The sequence below is a fragment of the Gorilla gorilla genome, chromosome 11 (assembly GCF_029281585.2).
Source record: "Gorilla gorilla gorilla isolate KB3781 chromosome 11, NHGRI_mGorGor1-v2.1_pri, whole genome shotgun sequence".
Taxonomy (NCBI): domain Eukaryota; kingdom Metazoa; phylum Chordata; class Mammalia; order Primates; family Hominidae; genus Gorilla; species Gorilla gorilla.
In genome coordinates, this window is record NC_073235.2 from 62,635,887 (window position 1) to 62,659,225 (window position 23,339).

At 38.5% G+C, this 23,339-nt stretch overlaps 1 protein-coding gene across 2 annotated transcripts in view; it reads right to left on the reverse strand.

The window, feature by feature from the left end:
• The window catches only part of ITGB6 (integrin subunit beta 6), a 99,473-nt gene that overhangs the window by 22,346 nt on the left and 53,788 nt on the right, over nucleotides 1-23,339 (reverse strand). For both annotated transcript variants that reach the window (XM_004032696.4, XM_019022437.3), the window contains exons 8-12: nucleotides 18,808-18,897; nucleotides 14,892-15,026; nucleotides 14,261-14,678; nucleotides 3,222-3,444; nucleotides 631-728 (exon numbers count right to left, since the gene is read on the reverse strand). In XM_004032696.4, the coding sequence (XP_004032744.2) occupies nucleotides 631-728; nucleotides 3,222-3,444; nucleotides 14,261-14,678; nucleotides 14,892-15,026; nucleotides 18,808-18,897 (964 nt within the window). The remainder of the gene's footprint in view (nucleotides 1-630; nucleotides 729-3,221; nucleotides 3,445-14,260; nucleotides 14,679-14,891; nucleotides 15,027-18,807; nucleotides 18,898-23,339) is intronic.

Consider the following 23,339-nt stretch of genomic DNA (forward strand, 5'->3'; position numbering starts at 1 on the left):
AGTAATTAAATTTAAAATGACAGATGAAAGCAAGAGAAGTTTTCTTACCCGTTAAAGAGAATAGGTCTTTCTTGTATTTTGGGGGTGAGGCAACAGGGAATTGAGGATGGTCATTGTAATGCCCATGTTTGGAAGGTTGGGAATAAAAGTATATGGAGGAGAGGAAAAATGGCCACTAACCAGAAACCACCCAGTATCTTGGAGCCACCATCTGGAACACTGTTTTACAGTTGGCTTTATCTTATGTTGAAATAAAGCAATTGGATGATAAAGGGTGAGTTCAGGTTTGGGGGTTAACATTTAGCTATTTCTTCAATTTTTCTCCATTTCTAGTTTGAAAAATATAGCATTCTGGAATTCTCTACAGTTGAATTTGTTAAGCAGAGGTGAACTTGGCAACAGAGCTGAAGTCAAATAGAATGGCTACGACTTTGAAATGCTTGTGTCCTGAGACATCAAGTTTCTAGTCTTATAGGATGCATTTACTCTTAAAAAATGAATGTGAGTGAGCTAATGCCCTGGTACAAATAAGGTCAAGCTACTAAATAGCCCTCGATTCACAGAGGGTCAAGAACTACGCCTCTCAGGAACTACATAAGGAAATGAAAAACAATTTAAGACAAGCAGAACCTTCTTCTTCACTGATGGTCGCACCAGCTAGTTTGCACTTGTCCACACATTCTTCTCGGGCTTGGCCAGCTGCTGACAGGTGGCACTCAATGCAGCTCCTGTGGACAGTATCCAACAGTGTATCAGTTCATGCTGGTGGAAAATAGATTTGCAGCTTGAATATTGCTTTACTGCTGTTGCAATTTGTGCTATAGGAGTATCTCATAGATGTCATTATCTTTTGTTACTTTCAAAAGGATAGTAGGGTAATGTCCAAGTGAACACTGAATTATTCTGAGTTCCACTCAGTAATCAATGTTCCCTGGGCCAGTCTTGATAATAGCTACTATTTTCATTTACCTGTAATGATTGCTCGTGATTGGTTAAGTAAACAAACAAACAATCAAAGAAAATAAATTGATTTAGCTGTTTTCATTTACTTTTTCCTACAGAGAGCGTATGTTCCTAAAATATGATTAGAGACTAGGAGAAGTTTTGAATTTCTTAACAGAAATGGTCTATACCTTAATCAGAATTCCAAGAATGATTAGTGGACTTTGTATATGTCTTACATGATTATTTTCACAATTCACTTTTCTGTAACTCTTTTGAATAAGTCTAAGTCTTAATGAAGGTGTGGATTAGAGCCTGGATCTCAAAAGCTGTGGATTAGAGCCTGGATCCTCATTAATACAGGCTTTTAAATAAAAGATCACTATTTATAGAAAAGTACATTTCCAAGAACATCGTCCAAGAATTAAGCTACTCTAAAGACATCTACAGAGCAAAGTAAAATTTAGACCCTGAATTAATCTTGTGCTGAAAATCACTTTACAAATAGATTGTGCTGGTTGTAATTCAAAAACTGCAAAAGTTTTCTTACTGTGGACACACATGCTGTCTCTGTCTCCTCTGGCCATGGAAATGTATGCTCTGCTAAGTGCTTGAAACACCCCACCCGCACCCATAACTCAGCAAATCTCAGCTGAGACTGCACTTCCTTAGGCAAACCTTCACTAAACCTTAGACCAATCAGTTCCTTTGCAGTGGAAGCCTCAGGATTTTTCCACAGGAAGGGCAACCTATCAGGCAGTGGGGAAGGTTTTACTGTGAAGTTGCCTTGGCATTGCAAATACATTGCATTTATCTAGATTGTATATTTATTTGGAGTGGCTTTAAAGGGGTCTGGTGATTGTGGAAGCTCTTAATATCTCTTTGTCTTTGTGCATCTCAATGATGGCTGCCCTAGCTAGTCTGGTAGCCTTATCCCCTGCTGTAGAGTTCCATAGCACTCTCTATTTCCCCTATTAAAACTGTCAGCCTAGACAGCATTACAATGACTTTAAAAGATGTCTATCTTTCCCACTAGACTCCCAGCACCTGTGAAGGCAGAGGCTGTAGCTGTTTCAGTCATCATTGCTTTGCCCATGGCATAACAGGATTCTTGGCATATAGTAGGCACTTAATACCTCATTGATAAATGAATACATGCATGAATAAATGGAAAAATGGACTCATCTCAAAACTAACATAAATCCCAAGGAGGTCACTACCTGATTCCCCAAATTCAAATGGCTTTGATTGTTAATTTCCTATCTTGAAATTCAGATTTAAGATTGAATCATATTTATAGAGAAGATAAAACAGAAAAGTAATAGAAGAAACGTCTTGAAGGGACATTTTCCATTAGATCCTATTCAAATCATCCTAATCATGTCCTCATGCTTCTCCTGGCATGTGTCTTGTCTTAGTTTGCCAGTGACAGTGGCAGAGAAGTTTTGACACCTGAATGGTGAGTAACCACTGAGTGAAAAATTGCTTTTCTCACTCTGTTTATGTCAGAAATGCAAATGTCACCATTTTGGGCATCAGAGTTCATGAAAATCTGAAATGCTGAAGCATATTTGCTGCATAATACATTATCCACTGCAATATCATAACAGCCACTTTGGAGGCTCGCTTCACTTGACCTACAAATGTGGCCCCAATTTCATTAAGAAATTATGAGGTTTCATTGTTGTTATTGTGCATATGATATAAAAGAAAACACAATACACAATAGCTGTGTATAATGGCAACCAAAGAAAGGCGCCAAAGAGCGTGGGTGGTAAAGAAGCAGGAGAGAATTGAAAGCTAAGATCGTCTTTCTGCCTCTTTGCCTCTGTGAGTCTATAGATAGGAATGAATCAGTAAGGTCACGCTATAAACTTCTAGATAAGAAAGAAGCTTGTCTGTTTCCCCTGAAAAGCTACTGACTGCATGTGGGTGTCATCCGTCTACCTCCAGGGCATTCCTTCTGTGTGGCTGGTATTGTAATGGAGAGGCGATCTGATGTTATCAGTGTAGGACATCAGCTCTACTTCCCCATGCTAGTCTCTAGCAGAAACGTGACATTGTGATTCTGGATAATCAGGACTGAGAAAGAGGTAAGCGAGAGATTGATGTTCCAGGCTGAAGATCACAGAGGCCCTGTGGGTTTGTGTGTGTTTTGATGGATGTTTGGAGACCAAACCAGCAAATACAATCTGAGGTCTGAGTTTACAAAATGCCACTGTAAGTTTGATCACTATAAACCTATCCACATAACGAATGGAGAAAAGCAGAGACATTACCGTTTAGAGTTACAGGGGTCACCACAGGTAGGACATCGTTCACAGGTTGGTCCTGAGGCTCCAGGGTTTGTGCAAACACACTTGCCACAAACACAGTCCCCGCGCCCGCTGCAGAGCACTCCATCTTCAGAGACGCAGGAGTCCGTGCTGGTGGTGCAGTTGCAGTACTCGCCAGTCCAGCCGCTCCTGCACACACATTCACCACAGTCACAGTCGCCGTTACCTGTAAAACAAAATGCTCTATGCTTCTCACAGCCCCAAAACACTTGCAGATTTGAGGGGGTGAGGGGCATCTTTTCTCTTTGTCTTTAAGCACCGTCATCAAAAGACAAGAAAAAAATGAGAAAAAAAGTGTGTGTGTGAGGGGTGCAGTATGAGTGTAGATATATTGTATCAAATGTGTCTTGCTAATTGTGCATACTTAGATCTGGTCTCCTAACTGAAGATCCACTTGCTTACTTTATGTTAGTAAACCATAAATAAAAATATAAGCCTCTCAGCCAACTGAATGGACCCCTCCTCTCAGCCAAGGGCATTGTAAACTAAACCTGAAACACTAGTCCAGGCCCCGATGAGAGTAGGTGGTCCGACATGCCTTATTATACCCTCCTCCCTTTGGAATTCAGGCACAGCTGACCAACATTAACAAAAAGACAGAAACCTGAAGACTGACAAAGCAGACTCTTTGTAGCAATAAGATACCAACATGATAGATAGCAGGTCCTGAAAGTAAAGTATTTTACCCCAAAATATGTTTCTTTGATATATTTTGAAATGGCTTGACCAAGCTGTCTCTTGTGGGGAATATCTACATTCTGCAGAGAATCCCCTTTTCTTTCCAGATCTTCTTCCTGATCCAAGAGAGCATTAACTAAGAATCTGGAACCTTTTTTAAGTCTTCTAGGAAACATTTGCAATCTGTTCTCTCTGAAGCCTGCTACCTGGACGCTTCATCTGCATAATAAGAACCCTGTTCTCCACAACCCCTTATCTTAACGCAGGTACTCCCTTCTATTGATTCCAGGTCTTTAGATAGACTCTTTCAACCAATCACCAACCACTATGACCTGAGAGTCCTGCCCATCCCCTTTGAGTTGTCACACCTTTCTGAACAGAACCAATGTGCATCTTACATGTATTGATTGATGTCTTATGTCTCCCTAAAATGCATAAAACCAAGCTGTGCCCTGACTGCCTTAGGCACAGGTTCTCAGGATCTCCTGGGGCTGTGTCACGGGCCATGGTCACTCATATTTGGCTCAGAATAAATCTCTTCGAATATTTTACAGAGTTTGGCTCTTTTCATCCACATATTATATGAAATAGAATTTGTAATCAGACCGAATGAGATAATCCAGAAAGCACGTAAAAGATATTTGATGTGAATGTGTGTCTCTGTGCATATTTATTTATTTAGTTATTTTTATATTTTGCTTTTAGTTAAGATGCCATATGACAATGATGCAAGACAGACCTGGATTAAAGCCCACCCCTCTATATCACTCAAGCTGTGTGATCATGAGAGCCTTATCTATAAAACAGAGGGAATAAAGTCTACTTCCAATGCTTGTGACTGGATGACATAATGTATATATCTCCTAATTTTACATTCACCAGTTAGATGTCCCATAAGCATACACTGAGTGCTCAAAAAATTCACTACTTAACACACTTTAATTGAGCATATACTATGTGCCAAAGATTGTATTAGGTATGAGGATATAAAATTAAGTAAGACAAGGTCATTGAACTTATAATTTAGTATAGGAGGCAGGCTAATGAATACTACTACTAATAAATATACATAGGGGAATAGTTTCCAAATTAAACTGGAGATTTGAGGGTTTCCAAAGGAAGTAATGCTTGAGCTAAATTTGAAAGATACGGGTAGACAATACAAAAAAAAAAAAAAGGTTCTATGCATTTCAGGAATACATGTGGAATCATGTGACCTGCTTAATACCCATAGAACTTTCCTATGGATACAGCCAAAGTTGCATATGGAGTGTGGCAGGTGGGGAAATGGAAAGGATAACAAAAAGTCAGAAATCAGACCATGAAAAGCCTTATTGGCTGAAGGAAGAGCTTCTATCCTGAAAGTTTTGTCTAGACATTTTTTAGCATCAGTAGACAGGGTCAAGCTACAGACAGAAAAATCAGGAGTAGAGGCAAGAAGATATGAGACCATGAACCAAGGCGGTGCCCATGGGAGCAGCGAGGAAAGAATATATATTCGGGCATGGAATGCTCAGGGTGTGGGTGCAATTGGTGCCAGGCGGAGGGTTGAGGGAAGAGACAGAGGGATGGAATTCTCCCCCAGGTGACTAGACTGAGCAGCCAGATGGATGATGTGGCTTTTCACTGAACTGGAATGGAAGCTAGCTCATGGTCACTGCCGTATCACCAATGCCTGGCACAGAGTAGAACCTGATTATTGAAACAGAGGAGGAGAAGCAGCTTTGGGTGGGGAAGATGATGAGTTCACTTTTGGCTCTGAGGAGCTCAAGGGGCCTGTGGGACATCCTAGTAGGAGGCTGAATATATATATGGGCCTGACGTTTGGGGTTTGGGATCCATTAGGGAAAGGTGGTACTTGAAGCTGTCATGGATCAGGTCATCTAGGGCAAGCAGGTAGAGTGAGAAAAACTCTGGAGAGTTTCAGGACTTAAAATGTGATCAGAAAAAAGGATCCTTACAGAAGAGACTGAGAGGTAGGAAGGGAACAGAAGTGATGTTGCAGAGGCCTGGGGCAGACACTGTTAAAGAGGGAGGCACCTGGACACTTTTGCTGTAGACAAGTAGCCCATCTAATCCTAAAGAGCCCCTTTTGATATGGCCACTTAATGATGTATGAAATACTTCAAAAATGATTTTACAAGTGTTTAAAATAATGGGCTTCTGTGTCATTTCCATAATATTATTCTGGGTGCCTGCCATGCACAAGACACTAACATAGGTGTTGGATGTTTCAAACAAATAACATTTATTTGCAAACTCTCGTAACTGATACTTTTCTTCAAAAAAAAAAAAAAAAGAAATGTGCATTAGGCATTTTGCCTCCCAAGTTTTGCTCTTCCAGCAAAATTTAGGATTACCTAAGACAGTATATAACAGTGTTTAGAACGGTACCTGGCCCATAAATAAGCACTATACAAGTGTTAGTTACTGCCATTATTTCTGAAAACTATCCAGTAGGAAGAATTTGTAAACAAAATTATCTACCGGTATTAAAATTCCTATACTTTTACTGAAAACAAAGTAGATGTAGAAAAAAATCACAAGTGAAACAGGATTCTACTTGTAGGAGACACTGCCAAGTTCACTGTAGAAGGAAGAATTCTGGACTTTCTCTTGTAAACTTTGGTCTAGTAAGTGGCTTACTTTTCTATCTTGATGACTGGGCTCTAAGGAAATTGGAGTAGGAGAGTCCTGGGCTTAATTCTTTGGTCAAAAATCACCAAACAAAGATGATAGACACAAAGATTTTGAAATTGGATTCTGATTTCTGTAGGTATGTGTGTGCATATATGTATATATATATGTGTGTGTGTGTATATATATGTATATGTGTGTATACACACACACACAGTCATGTGTCTTTTAACAATGGGAATATGTACCGAGAAATGCATCATTAGGTGATTTCATCATTGTGTAAACACCATAGAGTATACGTACACAAACTTAGATGGTAAACCTACTGCACACCTAGGTTATATGGTATAGCCTATTGCTCCTAGGCTACAAACCTATACAATATGTTACTGTGCTGGGTACTGGAGGCAATTGTAACACCACGGTGAGCATTTGTGTATCTAGACATAGAAAAGGTACAGTAAAAATACAGTATTATAAAATTATGGGACAACCGTTGTATATGTACTGTGTTGTTGACAAAATCGTCATTATGTGGTGGGTGATTATATGTATATACATATATATTCTCTCTCTCTATATATTCTCTATATACTCTATATATACACATACACACACGTATGTATAGATGCTTCTGGACTTATGATAGGATTATGTCTGGATAAACTCATTGTAAAATGTAAAATAATGAGTTTATCCAGACATAACATCACTGTAAGTCAAGCAACACACTAAATTTATATGAGTTTCACACCATCTTAAAGTGTGTGTTTGTGTGCATTATTTGTCTAATGAAAGATGAGTTGAAATTTACCTGGATTCATGATGTTAAGATATATTTCAACTGCGTTTCATAACCTATACAATTTATAATTGACATAATTAATTCAAAGCAAAGAATAATTAAATGATTTGGGCCAAAGCCATTAATTTCATTTTTACATGTAAATGATCTTCTAAACTACAGTATCTTTTTGTTTCTTCCTCAACAAAAGGGGAAACTTATGATAGAAAGAAATTCCATATTACAGTTGATTCTGGAAAATTAATATGATTTACAAATATTATTAAATGAAAGATGCATTTCCAAATGCTTTGAGAATGCTCAAGTATGTTATTGCATGTAGGAAGTACTTGGCAGAAATTTAGAAAATCCTTCCTGGAGCAGTAGAAAAGGACCATCATGGCAAAAACACGGAGCTCCTCTCAGAATTTAGAGGCCCTCCTCTCTCCTGGCCTTCCAGAGCCACTGACCTGGTTTCCAAAGTTGCTAATTGATATCCTCAAACAACCAGTTATCTAGAGTACTGGTTCATACAACAACAACAACAACAACAACAACAACAACAACAACAACAAAACTTTCATATTGGTTTCATGGAGGGACAAGATGATAACCAAAGATCAAGAAAAAATTACCATGCTATTTCAGAGGGATAGATCTTTCTGGAATGCCATTGACAATAACTGTAAGTGCATAATGGCAGGAAGTGTTTCTCTAATATCATTTGCCTGTTAGTTTCCATCTCTTAGAATCAAAATATAGGAGACTAATGGAATTTGCGCAAGGAAAAAATCAATGGAGCTCTGTATCTTTGAGTGCTTACAGATGGATGAAAGAAGCTGTATGAAAAAGAACATTGCGATAATAGCTCTTCAGAAAAGTGGCACATTGCTGAGTATATTAGTTACAAACTGGAGATCCACACAAGTTGTGAGCTGTAGCATGTTTGATCCTCTGTTGCAAATAAAACAACAGCAGCAGCAGAGTGTCTATTCTAATGCCAGGCACAATTTCTGTCCCTGCACTAAGCACAATGCCAGGCACATAGTAGGTACTCCATGACCATTTGTTAACCATTTGTTATAATTGCATTTACTTTCATTATACCATTTGAAAGAAAAGTTACTAATTATAGAGCAACATCCTTTGTGATGTTACTAAAAACCAAAATAGCTTTTGAGAAACAGTAATGGTCGAAGGAAATTGGCATTGGTGAAGTTTTCTGAGTCTAGCTAAATAAATCGTATTTTCTAAATAGAATTTCTGTAGCAATCACTGTACCTGATTCAAAAGAGACGCACTGTTGTCAGAACTTCCTAGCTACAATCCACAGATCAAGTCTTTTTTAGTTTATTTCTGTTCCTCATGCATGGTAAAAAATAAAGCGAAAGACCATCAAGCAAAGCTCTGTTGCTAAACAGAGTTCAGCATTTTATACAGCCTTAGATCTCTTTGATCCAAGATTTAACGGATGAAATATAGGTCGTGTTAGTATCTCTATTATATTTTGTTAGATTACACTTAGGGCTTTTGGAAAGGTAATTTCAAGTGTTTTGAACATGTATTTTATTACAAGATTCCTATTAGACATGCAATATGGGATTCTGCCCAATATATCCTCTCTGTGATGTGGTGACGGCCTTTGGCTGGCTTCTTGTCACCTTCAGATTGTGCCCCATCTGCATCATGTGAAAAGAGGACTGATGTGGGTTTGGAAACACACCTATTAAACCAGGAAATAAACCTTTAAATGAAAAGGGAGAGAAATGTGTCTCGATCAGAACAGACCATAAATTTTTCACTCTCTGGAGGGAAAAAAGGCATATATTCTCAGAAGAACTTATTGGCTGCAACAGCAGCAGCAAAGAAATGAAAGGTAGGTACACTTCTAAGGGTATCAAATGGTTTTCAGAAAGCTTGGATTTCTTTGATGCTTCTTTCTTTCAGGTCTTTTATTTCCCCCAAAATTAGTCTTTTTTATATGTTCCTAACACTGTCTTTTAAAAACATAACTTGCTTAGTTTTCTATAAAGATAATGGCTTTCTGATTTGAATAGCTGTCTGCTTACATAGTGTGAAGAACAGAGATATTGAAGCTTAAATTCAGCATTCAGTTAATATTTCAATCTATAAGACAAATTTATACTGTTTAAGAGTATATGAACATATTTATAATTCTTTTCTGAATAGATTACACTTATATATATGTGTGCATATATATATATAAAGAATGATTTTACAATAGTCATATACAATATATCCTTAAACTATAGCGATTTTACATCTATGTAGGATATTAAAACATACATATTTCTACTTTAAATTTTTCTCAAATTTCTCAAGATATTCCGAGTAATTTTCCATCTTTGTCCTTCCTGTAGGCTTTTTCACACATGCACTTACTCATCTTTCTTATGCTCAGTGCCTAACCTAGTATGTGTCATATAGTAGGTGTTTAATAAATATTTGTGGAATGAGTGAAGGCCCTGAAAGCCCATTTAATATATTTTTGTGCTCCTTATCCTTGGTAGCATGCTCATTTAGCAGTCTACCTAGTTTTTACTTTTCCAAAGTCATATATATTTAAAAGGTCAGTCAGTGGCAAATTGGATAAAGAGTCAAGACCCATCAGTGTGCTGTATTCAGGAAACCCACCTCACTGCAAAGACACACATAGGCTCAAAATAAAGGGATGGAGGAAGATCTACAAAGCAAACGGAAAACAAAAAAAGGCAGGGGTTGCAATCCCAGTCTCTGATAAAACAGACTTTAAACCAACAAAGATCAAAAGAGAAAAGGCCATTACATAATGGTAAAGGGATCAATTCAACAAGAAGAGCTAACTATCCTAAATTTATACGCACCCAATACAGGAGCACCCAGATTCATAAAGAAAGTCCTTAGAGACCTACAAAGAGACTTAGACTCCCACACAATAATAATGGGAGACTTTAACACCCCACTGTCAACATTAGACAGATCAATGAGACAGAAAGTTAACAAGGATATCCGGGAATTGAACTCAGCTCTGCAACAAGCAGACCTAATAGACATCTACAGAACTCTCCACCCCAAATCAACAGAATATACAGTCTTTTCAGCACCACACCACACCTATTCCAAAATTGACCGCATAGTGGGAAGTAAAGCACTCCTCAGCAAATGTAAAAGAACAGAAATTATAACAAACTGTCTCTCAGACCACAATGCAATCAAACTAGAACTCAGGATTAAGAAACTCACTCGAAACTGCTCAACTACATGGAACCTGAACAACCTGCTCCTGAATGACTACTGCGTACATAACAAAATGAAGGCAGACATAAAGGTGTTCCTTGAAACCAACGAGAACAAAGACACAACATACCAGAATCTCTGGGACACATTCAAAGCAGTGTGTAGAGGGAAATTTATCACACTAAATGCCCACAAGAGAAAGCAGGAAAGATCTAAAATTGACACCCTAACATCACAATTAAAAGAACTAGAGAAGCATGAGCAAACACACTCAAAACTAGCAGAAGGCAAGAAATAACTAAGATCAGAGCAGAACTGAAGGAAACAGAGACACATAAAACCCTTCAAAAAATCAATGAACCCAGGAGCTGGTTTTTTGAAAAGATCAACAAAATTGATAGACCACTAGCAAGAATAATAAAGAAGAAAAGAGAGAAGAATCAAATAGATGCAATAAAAAATGATAAAGGGGATATCACCGCCGATCCCACAGAAATAAAAACTACCATCAGAGAATACTATAAACACCTCTATGCAAATAAACTAGAAAATCTGGAAGAAATGGATAAATTCCTCTACACATACACCCTCCCAAGACTAAACCAGGAAGAAGTTGAATCTCTGAATAGACCAATAACAGGCTCTGAAATTGAGGCAATAATTAATAGCTTACCAACCAAAAAAAAGTCCAGGACCAGATGGATTCACAGCCGAATTCTACCAGAGGTACAAGGAGGAGCTGGTACCATTCCTTCTGAAACTATTCCAATCAATAGAAAAAGAGGGAATCCTCCCTAACTCATTTTATGAGGCCAGCATCATCCTGATACCAAAGCCTGGCAGAGACACAACCAAAAAAGAGAATTTTAGACCAAAATCCCTGATGAACATCGATGCAAAAATCCTCAATAAAATACTGGCAAACCAAATCCAGCTGCACATCAAAAAGCTTATCCACCATGATCAAGTGGGCTTCATCCCTGGTATGCAAGGCTGGTTCAACATACACAAATCAATAAACGTAATCTAGCATATAAACAGAACCAATGGCAAAAACCACATCATTATCTCAATAGATGCAGAAACGGCCTTTGACAAAATTCAACAGTGCTTCGTGCTAAAAACTCTCAATAAATTAGGTATTGATGGGATGTATCTCAAAATAATGAGAGCTATTTATGACAAACCCACAGCCAATATCATACTGAATGGGCAAAAACTGGAAGCATTCCCTTTGAAAACGGGCACAAGACAGGGATGCCCTCTCTCACCACTCCTATTCAACATAGTGTTGGAAGTTCTGGCCAGGGCAATCAGGCAGGAGAAAGAAATAAAGGGTATTCAATTAGGAAAAGAGGAAGTCAAATTGTCCCTGTTTGCAGATGACGTGATTGTATATCTAGAAAACCCCATCGTCTCAGCCCAAAATCTCCTTAAGCTGATAAGTAACTTCAGCAAAGTCTCAGGATAGAAAATCAATGTACAAAAATCACAAGCATTCTTATACACCAATAACAGACAAACAGAGCCAAATCATGAGTGAACTCCCATTCACAATTGCTTCAAAGAGAATAAAATGCCTAGGAACCCAACTTACAAGGGATGTGAAGGACCTCTTCAAGGAGAACTACAAACCACTGCTCAATGAAATAAAAGAGGATACAAACAAATGGAAGAACATTCCATGATCATGGGTAGGAAGAATCAATATCATGAAAATGGCCATACTGCCCAAGGTAATTTATAGATTCAATGCCATCCCCATCAAGCTACCACTGACTTTCTTCACAGAATTGGAAAAAACTACTTTATAGTTCATATGGAACCAAAAAAGAGCCCGCATTGCCAAGTCAATCCTAAGCCAAAAGAACAAAGCTGGAGGCATCACCCTACCTGACTTCGAACTATACTACAAGGCTACAGTAACCAAAACAGCATGGTACTGGTACCAAAACAGAGATATAGACGAATGGAACAGAACAGAGCCCTCAGAAATAATGCCACATATCTACAACTATCTGATCTTTGACAAACCTGAGAAAAACAAGCAATGGGGAAAGGATTCCCTATTTAATAAATGGTGCTGGGAAAACTGGCTAGCCATATGTAGAAAGCTGAAACTGGATCCCTTCCTTACACCTTATACAAAAATTAATTCAAGATGAATTAAAGATTTAAATGTTAGACCTAAAACCATAAAAACTCTAGAAGAACACCTAGGCAATGCCATTCGGGACATAGGCATGAGCAAGCACTTCATGCCTAAAACACCAAAAGCAATGGCAACAAAAGCCAAAACTGACAAATGGGATGTAATTAAACTAAAGAGCTTCTGCACAGTAAAAGAAACTACCATCAGAGTGAACAGGCAACCTACAGAATGGGAGAAAATTTTTGCAATCTACTCATCTGACAAAGGGCTAACATCCAGAATCTACAATGAACTCAAACAAATTTACAAGAAAAAAACAACCCCATCAACAAGTGGACAAAGGACATGAACAGACACTTCTCAAAAGAAGACATTTATGCAGCCAAAAAACACATGAAAAAATGTTCATCATCACTGGCCATCAGAGAAATGCAAATCAAAACCACAATGAGATACCATCTCACACCAGTTAGAATGGCGATCATTAGAAAGTCAGGAAACAACAGGTGCTAGAGAGGATGTGGAGAAATAGGAACACTTTTGCACTGTTGGTGGGACTGTAAACTAGTTCAACCATTGTGGAAGTCAGTGTGGCAATTCCTCAGGGATCTAGAACTAGAAATACCATTTGACCCAGCAATCCCATTACTGGGTGTATACCCAAAGGATTAGAAATCATGCTGCTATAAAGACACATGCACACGTATGTTTATTGCGGCACTATTTACAATAGCAAAGACTTGGAACCAACCCAAATGTCCAACAATGATAGACTGGATTAAGAAAATGTGGCACATATACACCATGGAATACTATGCAGCCATAAAAAATGATGAGTTCATGTCATTTGTAGGGACATGGATGAAGCTGGAAACCATCATTCTCAGCAAACTATCACAAGGACAAAAAACCAAACACCGCATGTTCTCACTCATAGGTTGGAATTGAACAATGAGAACACATGGACACAGGAAGGGGAACATCACACACTGGGGCCTGTTGTGGGGTGGGGGGAAGGGGGAGGGATAGCATTAGGAGATATACCTAATGTTAAATGACGAGTTAATGGGTGCAGCACACCAACATGGCACATGTATATATATGTAACAAACCTGCACATTGTGCACATGTACCCTAAAACTTAAAGTATAATAATAAAAAAAAAAGAAAAACCTGGAAGGTAATGGAGTTCATATAACAGGCACTTTTGTAGAGTCTGGGTGTCAACCAGAGAGAAGATACTTGTATCTTTCATCTACGCTTAGGGAAACAATAATAGACATAAGTTCAGTTGGCAGAAATCTCACCCCAAGTGAATGTTAGAGCCAGAAAACCTACAAGAGAAGATTCAGTTACCCTAGGTCTAAGGCTGATCAGCAAATATTTATTGAGCACCTACTGTGCCCAGGAAACTGGAAGGTGCAGAGGATGCCAAGCCCCTTGCTGATACTTGAGCAGCCACAGGGTAAGATGGATTTCAACACAGCCTACCTCCGCAGAGCAGCCCTTTGTGTCTCACGCAGGAGAAATTGTCACACTGGCAATAAGGCCCATAAATGTTTCCATAGGGAGACAAGTGGCAGATACACTGCCCACAGTAGCAGTCACCCCTTCCGCTGCAGGAGGGATGATCTGGGGCCTCCTTGCAGGAATCTGTGCTCAGCATGTCCTCGCCACACTCACAGCGAGGCCCCATGTGGCCAGGGTGGCAGGCACACACCCCACACTGGAAAGAGCCGTTCCCGTGGTGACATTTGGAGCTGTTCACTTCCACTTCTTTCTGACAGTCGCAGTTGCATTCTGGGCTGACAAGTAATTCCAGGGCGTCCCCCAGCCCCACAGGCTTTATGATAATGTGCCTGCTTCTTCTCTCGCAGTTTGGGATATTCACAGTCACGTTGAAGGAAGCCTGGAAAAGAAAATACTAATTATCTCCCTCCATCCACCAAAATGCACGAGGTGAAACAAGGCTTCACGGAAATCAGCTTTGCCAAAAGCATTTACTAGAAAATCTTTGAAAATTGCTTTTAAAATTCTTGAAAGAAATCCAGCTTCAGTGAGCTCAGCTAACTTCTGACCCATCCAGGTATTTATTCAGACTGTCTACTGGCCAGCTACTTACTGTGTCTCCCACTTTCATGTGAGAGCATTTCTTTTGGTGTTGGAAGAGGGTACCGTTGTTACAGATGGCTGTAAATGACAAGTTGAGTCCTTCAGTGTCTCCTAATACTTCCAGTTCCACCTCAGACCGCAGTTCCTTTAGTTACAACATAAAGAGTTCAGTGAAGTCACAACCCCAAAAATATAGCCAGAAGAAGAAACCGTGAATCATGTTCATTGAACTACAAATAAATAAAACTAAATTGGGTGTCTAAAGAAATTCAGTATATCATCAATCAAGAGCAAGAAAGTGAGCAATCATATATACATTTTATATATTATCAAATCTAAGGTGCCAACATTATAAGATTCACCATTATCTTACAACAATTAAACTACGACAAAATACCTCAAGATGGTTCTGCACGCCATATGAATCAGTCCTATCCATCTATCATTGCTTTGAAAATCATTTTATCCATTCTGAAGGATTTGGCAAATTCTCCTGCCCTGAGTTGCATAGATTGGCATATAAAAGGCAATTCTTTTGCTTATATCTCAGTAACAAAATTAAACAACAGCTTCCTTTATGTGTATCATGATTTCTTAGCTCCCATAAACCAGCTGTTTGTTGCTTTGCAAAGAATCCACAATTGAAGTCATTCCTCCACCAATGAATATTTGCTTCATTGATATCAAATTTACACCCTGCTGCTCTGTTTTGGTACATTTCTGCATACATAATAAACTTTTCATCTCAATATCAAATCACAGTACACATCTTAAAATATATTTTAAAACAGCAATTAAACTTAATATTTATGTAGCAACAATGCCTCTAATGAATTGAAGTGAGTACAATCACAATAGTCCATGAAAACTACATCATGACTGCTGCCTGGCACCACAATGGTGATTGTAACTCACCATCAACTGTAAGATGGAGCTCAATTTTAGAGATGTTAAAATGTAGGGGGAAAGTGTGCCTTAAAATCAATATTGGAATGTATTTAGTGTAGAGTTAGGTCTGGGGAATACTATAAGAATGCTTTCTTTCCTCAAGAAGTTTATCATTTTACTTTCTCTATTCCTTGTTCACTTATAAAATGAAAGTCTGTATTGTAGGTGAACCAAACCAAATTATGAAAAATAGAAAAACAGAATAAAACCAATTTAAAAATATTATGAATTAATTTACACTCCAGTTAATCCAAAAGTTTTAAGTCCACATATCCATTTTCTTGTTGGCATTTAAAAAGCATATTCGGCTTCAAATTTCCCTTAAGTGTAATTTTTTAAAAATTTGTTTTATTTTTAATTTGTGTGGGTATATAGTAGGTGTATATATTTATGGGGAAATGAGATGCTTTGATACTTTATGTGTAAGTTTGCCAAATGTATAGTAAAATGACCCTGCCTTCCTCCAAAATCTGTTTATACTGAAATAATAAGATTAAAATAGAAGCAATGTTGGAGATAGAGTCAGGAGCCAAATAAAAATTAAGGAATATGAGCTAGAAGACTACGACAGCAATTATGAGGACTAGTGGATGACATGATCTGACCTAAATAAAGGAAATTTCAGCATTGCTATAATTTAACAGCATATTGCAAATTTGACCAGGAATATTTTAGTGTGAATTTCCCAAGGAAAGGACATAAACGCTTATTTGTATTTTTCATAGTTTCATTCATTCATTTTTTGAGCATCTCTTACAAACCAGGAAAAACAAAAGAAACCAAGTCAATTCCCTCCTGGAATTTAAACACAAGCAGAGGAACTTATCCTTGGGATTGCTGATATTTCGGTAGCTTTTATTATACGATCGGGGAAGAAAGAAAATTAGTGAATGATGATCAGATAAGTACACATCGGTATTTAAGATTTTTTTAAAATATCAATACGGCGCTGTAAAACACTGAGCTGAAGTTTGTAGCCACAAAGTTATAAACACAAATTGTCTACCTCTGCCCTACTAGGGGTCAGTCAGAAGCGTTTTATGTTTTCTCTCAATATATTCTCTTTCCTTCTCTCTCTTTTTATAGACTAGAAAGAAATTCAGTCTATGTGTCCCCATATTTTAAATTCTTTTTAGCATACATTAAAAAATAACAGTAGAAAAATAATTCGAACTAGTGCCAGGATCTATTACAGACTTTGCCCTGTGAATCATAAAGTTCCAATAATCACTTCAGTGCAAGATTGTTTCATTTAAGAATAATAGACACTTCTTAGTATTTCTGAGATAGTAAAACAAGGACAGAAGATTTAATTCAAATGTTTAATGCCTTGATTTCAACTACCCTGTAAGTTGCGTGAAGTATTTGGGATCTTAAAGTGAGCCATAACCTCTGGCAGAGCAAGCAGAGGCATGGGGGCTGCTCTTACTGGAGGGGGAAATATTTTTGACAATTCAGTGTTTTCTAATCTGCTTAGTTTCTCCAATGATGTTAGTGGCCAACAGTGTTGAGAGTATTGGATTCGAAAAAATGGCATGCATTCTGATACAGTGAAGGATTGCTGTGTGATTTTATTTGATTCTACACATTAAAACTTTAATTACTGCATGACAGGGAGGAAGGTTTTTATAGCGTTTTGTTGATGAGCATTCCTGACTGGAAGAATTTCAAGCATGAGCTAATGTGGTGATGAATTTGATGTGATCTAAGAAAACTGAAATTTCTGAGGCTATCAGTAAAACAAACAAAACAAAACAAAACCATCATCTTATAATTTTAATGGACACATCTGTATTTTATTTTCTGAAGAAATGAAGTACTTGAGAAGGAATATCTTGCTTTTCTTCCTTCAGGGGAGTTTCAAAATTGGTGGGGCAACGTCAAAATTATTGGGGAATTTTTTTTTCTTTCCAAAATATGTAGCTCTCATTTCCCCTGAAGTCCTTCAAAGATGTCTGTGAGAGGATAGGCCTATTTTTAAAAACTTTCCGTGTTGATTCTGATATGTCATTTTAGTTAAGGAATGCTGGTTCATACATGCTAAATGTTGGCGTATATTACAGATGGGCCTTTTTTTTTGTAATTTTAAAACATCAAAAATCAGGAGAATTGTTATTCACTTGTTCTTACATAGTTGCTGTTCACAGTAAATAGTAGAGCTTTACTCCTTACTAAAAAATTTACTTTTTTTCATTCCTATCCTAATTTAGGGCTTCTTCTTTCTCTCTCTGTATGTGTATTTCTTTGTAAGTAAAGGCAAAAAAAAGGGGGGGTGATATTTAGGAACCAAAATTAAAAATAATTGACAATGGGCCATCCATTGTTGACTAATGGAGTTATGAAATGGAGAAAAAGAATGAGAACATAACAACACCGTAGGTATATATTCTAATTTTAAGGGAGGAATTCTGTCCTCAGGTACTAATTCCCAAAGTCAAAGCAAAAATTTACACACCTACTCATAAACCAGTGGAAAATGTCCCTAGTTCTCCAAAGTATAGAAATTAAAAAGTGGCATTCCTTGTGTACTGGTGTTTTGGTGGATAGCCAACACTTGTATTTTTGCTTGAGTTATGACCTAGTATCGTCAAGCCTGTAGAGTTAGCTCTCTACATAACTCTGTCACTCACTGGCAATTTAAACTTCATTTTTTTTCAGATGGAGGAGAGCTTAATTGTATGACTCGTGGAGCCTTTAAAATTTTGCTGGCAACAATGTTACTGCTGCTTATTATTATAAAAACAACCTCAACTTTATGATCAGTTTTATGATTTTTCTATCTTCAGCTCCACCTTCCAGGAAGAAGATCAGCAAGCAAAATGAACAAAATTTATATTTTGGCTGCATTCATGCAGAGACTTTTTTTGGATAAGCACTCTCTCTACCAACAAGTAACTAACATTTAACTGCCTAAATCACATCTTAGTTTTTGAATACCAAAGAAATGCAAAAAAGAAGCCAGCTGTAAAATATCCTACTTCATAAGCTGAGATGATCAGCTGGAGAATGTTTCCGGAGTCCTTCTGAAGTAGCCCTACTGTAGCTCCAGGAATAAGTTTTGCGTAATTCTGTAAACAGAAAAAGAGTAAGTCAATCTTTGTTTCCTCATGGTAATTGAGAAAAGTGTGGGTTTGAGCCTGCTGGCTATGATTGCCTCTATTTAACTGGCCAGGGAAAACAGGTTCGTGATAACAAACCTGCTTTTCTCCTGAAACTGTAGCCTTTACTTTGTGCTGCTTCCTGTGCTCAAGTGGAAAATGGACTGGGCAGAGTCAGCACTGGGGAAATCTAGGGTCTATGGTTGCCGTGGTCTAAGGCTGTGATTTTTATCTCCAGAGGAGTCAAGTCTCAAATAATAGTAGCATTTATATAACATCTTCCATTCGTGAAGCATCCTTTGTCCAAAATGTTCTCAGCACACACCCAGGAACTTCTCTTTTTGTAACGTTGCAGAAACCAAGGTTTGGTGCACATGGGCAATGAGGGGAATCAGGTTGCTCTGTAAGTCATTCAGTTTAGAGGCCTTAAGGAGTAACCGCTTGGTGGAGAAAGAGAGTGAATTATTGGATGCTTGCAGTGAGCTCTCCCTTCCTCCTGGTAATGAGCTCCCTTTCAGGATGCTAGCACCGTGCTGGGGTTGTGTGCTCCCACCACATCACCGTGGAGTGAGTCAGAAGCTAGTGCAGAAAGCATTCTTTACCCACAGTGTTTTTTCCTGAGGCATCATTCCCACCTGAGAACTAGCAATATGAGTTCATCATCACTCCAGGCATCGGGCATGGCCAGGGAATGAGGCACCGCAAAGAAGGGAATTTTCCAGACAGCTGGAAATTTCCCCACCCTGGAGTTTTATGTTTTAAATTTTGTTGTTTTCAAATGAAAAGTTTTACAAGGTGTGTGATAGACATACCTGTCTTCTTAAACAAAGATTCCCCAAAATACTTTGGCCTTTGCTTGAAGGAATAGAGTTATACTTATCAATATTAACTACAGTTTTGCCAGGAATGCTGGCTCACGTCTGTAATCCCAGCACTTTGAGAGGTCAAGGCAGGCAGATCATTTGGGCTCAGGAGTTCGAGACCAGCCTGGCCAACATGGTGAAACTCCGTCTCTACTAAAAATACAAAAAGTAGCTTGGTGTGATGGCACGTCTGTAGTCCCAGCTACTTGGAGGCTGAGGCAGGAGGATCGCTTAAGCCCAGGAGGTTGAGGCTGCAGTGAGCTGATAGGTTGCCATTGCACTCCAGCCTGGGTGACAAAGTGAGACCCTGTCTCAAAAAAAATCATAATAATAAATTAAATAAACTATGGTTCTGTAATCATCAAAGGCTTTTGAAATCTCCGGAGAGGTCACACCCATACCAAGTGTGCTCTGACTGTTACATTGTTGCTTCTTATATGTGTTTTTAAATGATTTCTACCTTCTCCTTGGTGAGCTCTAAGGTATTACTCACCTACTAATTTACTCATTTATCTATTTACTATTGCATTCAACATCTACTAAGTAGGTTTTCTATACTGTACTATGTCAACAACCACTCTTTCTTTCAGCTGTGGTCTTCTGAGTTGCTGTGTGCTATGAAATTAGATGACTGAATTTATTAAAATTGTATGTAGAAAAGAGTAAGTAAGCTTTGAGTAAAGGATTTAAGGCATTTCATATAGTTCAAACATAATGATATTCTATCTTATTTAAAGAAGATTTAAGTGTTTTAGAAAATGCACAAAACTATATTAGAATGGATAATTATCATTAATTATAATAGTGATACTAAGAAAATAAATTAGGACAAAGAGAACCAAGGAGAGGAACAAATGAAGCCAGGGCAATGTTAGAACACAGAATGCATGCAGGGTGCCCCGGGCACTTGCTAGAAGTGGGTCCCTGGGTGAGTCCAAGCTTTCTACACTTGTGTGGAAAAATGGGTTTTGGTTTTGATTTGAGGGTTTCTAATGTTCCTCTTATTTCAGTGGTCACGATTGTGTTGAAGTTTGAAGTCAGTAGAAATCTAATTATTTTTGTTGTTGTTGTTAATTTTTATTTTTAGAGACAAGGTCTCACTCTGTTGCCCAGGCTGGAGTGCAGTGGCCTGATCATAGCTCACTGTAGCTCGAACTCCTAGGCTCAAAGCAATGCTCTCACCTCAGCCTTCCAAAGTGTTGGGATTACAGGTGTGAGCCACTGAGCCTGGTAAAATCTGAACTCTTAACAGTGTGAGATGCTGCTCTGCCTTGACACTGTTTTATTATTGAGGGGGCTGTGGGCAGGAATCCAGGTAACATTCCTTACCTTACTTTGTGTCCCACATTGCTGCCTGATGATGGAGGACCCCCTTTTGTTTCCCTGAGTCAGGGGAAACTTGTAAAATACAAGGAAGGCACTGGTTTACGGACTTACCTTTTCAAATAAACATATGTCACAAAGGGCTGTGAAGCATGTGACATGTGGTTAACAGCGAATACCTACACAGGAACTTGAATTCCACTTAAGTGAAGCTGGAATGTGTGTAAATTTGACTGATCCCAGAAGAGACGGCAGAGGGAACCTTTCGCGCTTGACAAAGAAAAGTTTAGGTCTCTTAGGAAAAGGATTTCAAGGCTCTTAGCTTTTTATGAAACTGCTATCCTTGAAAAACATCCTGAGAACCCCAGGACTGAGGTGTCACAGATATATTCTGCAAGCAGTAGTTCAAGTGGCCTCCAAATTTGTGGTTAATTCTTGGCTAACAAAGCCAAACCCATCCACTTCCTAAAGCGTAATTATAATCCTGCATGCGGTATGACATTTGGCATTTGGCTATTAGGACAAGTGGTTACCATTAATCGCTGACTTCCACTAGAGTGACGATATAAAAGCGTTGGCAGCCAGTAGCAGTAACCAGTGGTTAACACTGACAATTGCACAGAGGAAAACTATTAATTAATTTCTGGATGCTGAGTTCCCCCAAAAGCATTTCAAATAATTAACTAAAAATATGGACAATTTGGCTTCCTGCTCTAACACTGTCAAAATTTATACTTTAAATATTGTAGTATTATGATTACTGTAAATATCATGTGTCAAATGCCTTCCTTTCATTAAAGTCTTAACGCACTATTATAAATCGTAGTAATTAAACATGTTTAATGTTAGAAAAAGGATGATTTTGCATGCCTGGATGTGATGAATTATAGCATTTGTGACTCTAAAAGATGATGCTTGGATATTAGAAATGGTGAACACTGCAAACATGATGTTGCATGAGCTGATTAGAAATGCAAGCTCTTATGCTTGGGCTTGAATTCTCTATTATCTATCTGCAGATTATCCTAATTATGGATTTTCCCTGTCCTCCCTACCATACCACCCAGGAGTTCCTGAGGTTGCTTTTCTCACTCATTCTTTCTGATTACCTTAGTTTTCTTAACTTCCTTCTTCAAGTCCTATTTATCTCTTCACTCGGCCCCATCTCCAAAAAGATTACGTATATATCCAACAGTCTGCATTTGTTCCCTGGAATTCTCCTCTTTGTGGAAGAGAAAGCATAAGAAACTGACAGAGAGCTATTTAGCAGGCAGATGTGATACAGAGGAAACACCTGCATTCCCACCTGCACATCCTGGGCTCCTCTCAGAGAGGGACTCCCAGTTTGGTGCCTCTCAGTGTCTGGCTGCCAGAACCAGCTGTCAGGTGTGCACTCCTGCTTGGCTCAGGGCAGAGGAACATGCGGTCACACACCTGCTGCCTAGTTAACTGTGGACAGGCTGTTGGTTGGCCTTCTCTTCAAAAAGACTCCTGTTGAGGACCTTGCAGAGCCTCTCTGGCTTTGGTGATATCCTGGCTTTCTGACCTGCAGAAGGGGCAGCTCCTGATGTTACCCCCATTCCTGCTCCGACTGTATCTCCTGTGTGCTTAGCTCTTCAGAACCTGGCTGTCTGCTGGGTCAGTGTTTCGTATTAACTGTATCCTTGCTGGGTACCTTGATTTGATTTCTGCTTTGGACAGTAACTCTACTGGGCCCTTATAGCCCACTCTTGTGACATTTCTACTATAGTCTCAGAGACCCCTCCTACCTCAGAGCTCAGTAGCCCTCATTTGATAGAGACCATGTGAGGCATGCCCCTCATTTGAGGGTGAGAAGTCACAAGTCGAGTGGTCACATATCAGCTAGCAGCAATTTTTTCTTGCTTTTATTATTATTTTAATGGATGCATAATAAACTGCACATATTTATGGGGTACAGTGTGATATTTTGATACACATATACCATGTTTAATGATCAAATCTATCACATTTTAATAAAGAATTTGTAAAACCAAATGCTCAGAGCAGCCGGCTGCTTCTCTTTAGACTCTCTGCTTGCTTAACTCTCTTTATGAAGCCTCACTAATGTGTCACTAATGTTACTTTATTTTATGCTCACAGAACTGTTTGCTTTCAATATTATATTATTAACCAACATCAATGCTTCTAATCTGGAAATAGACTTACTATATGTATTCTACTGAAATCTTTAGTAAGTACTAAAAG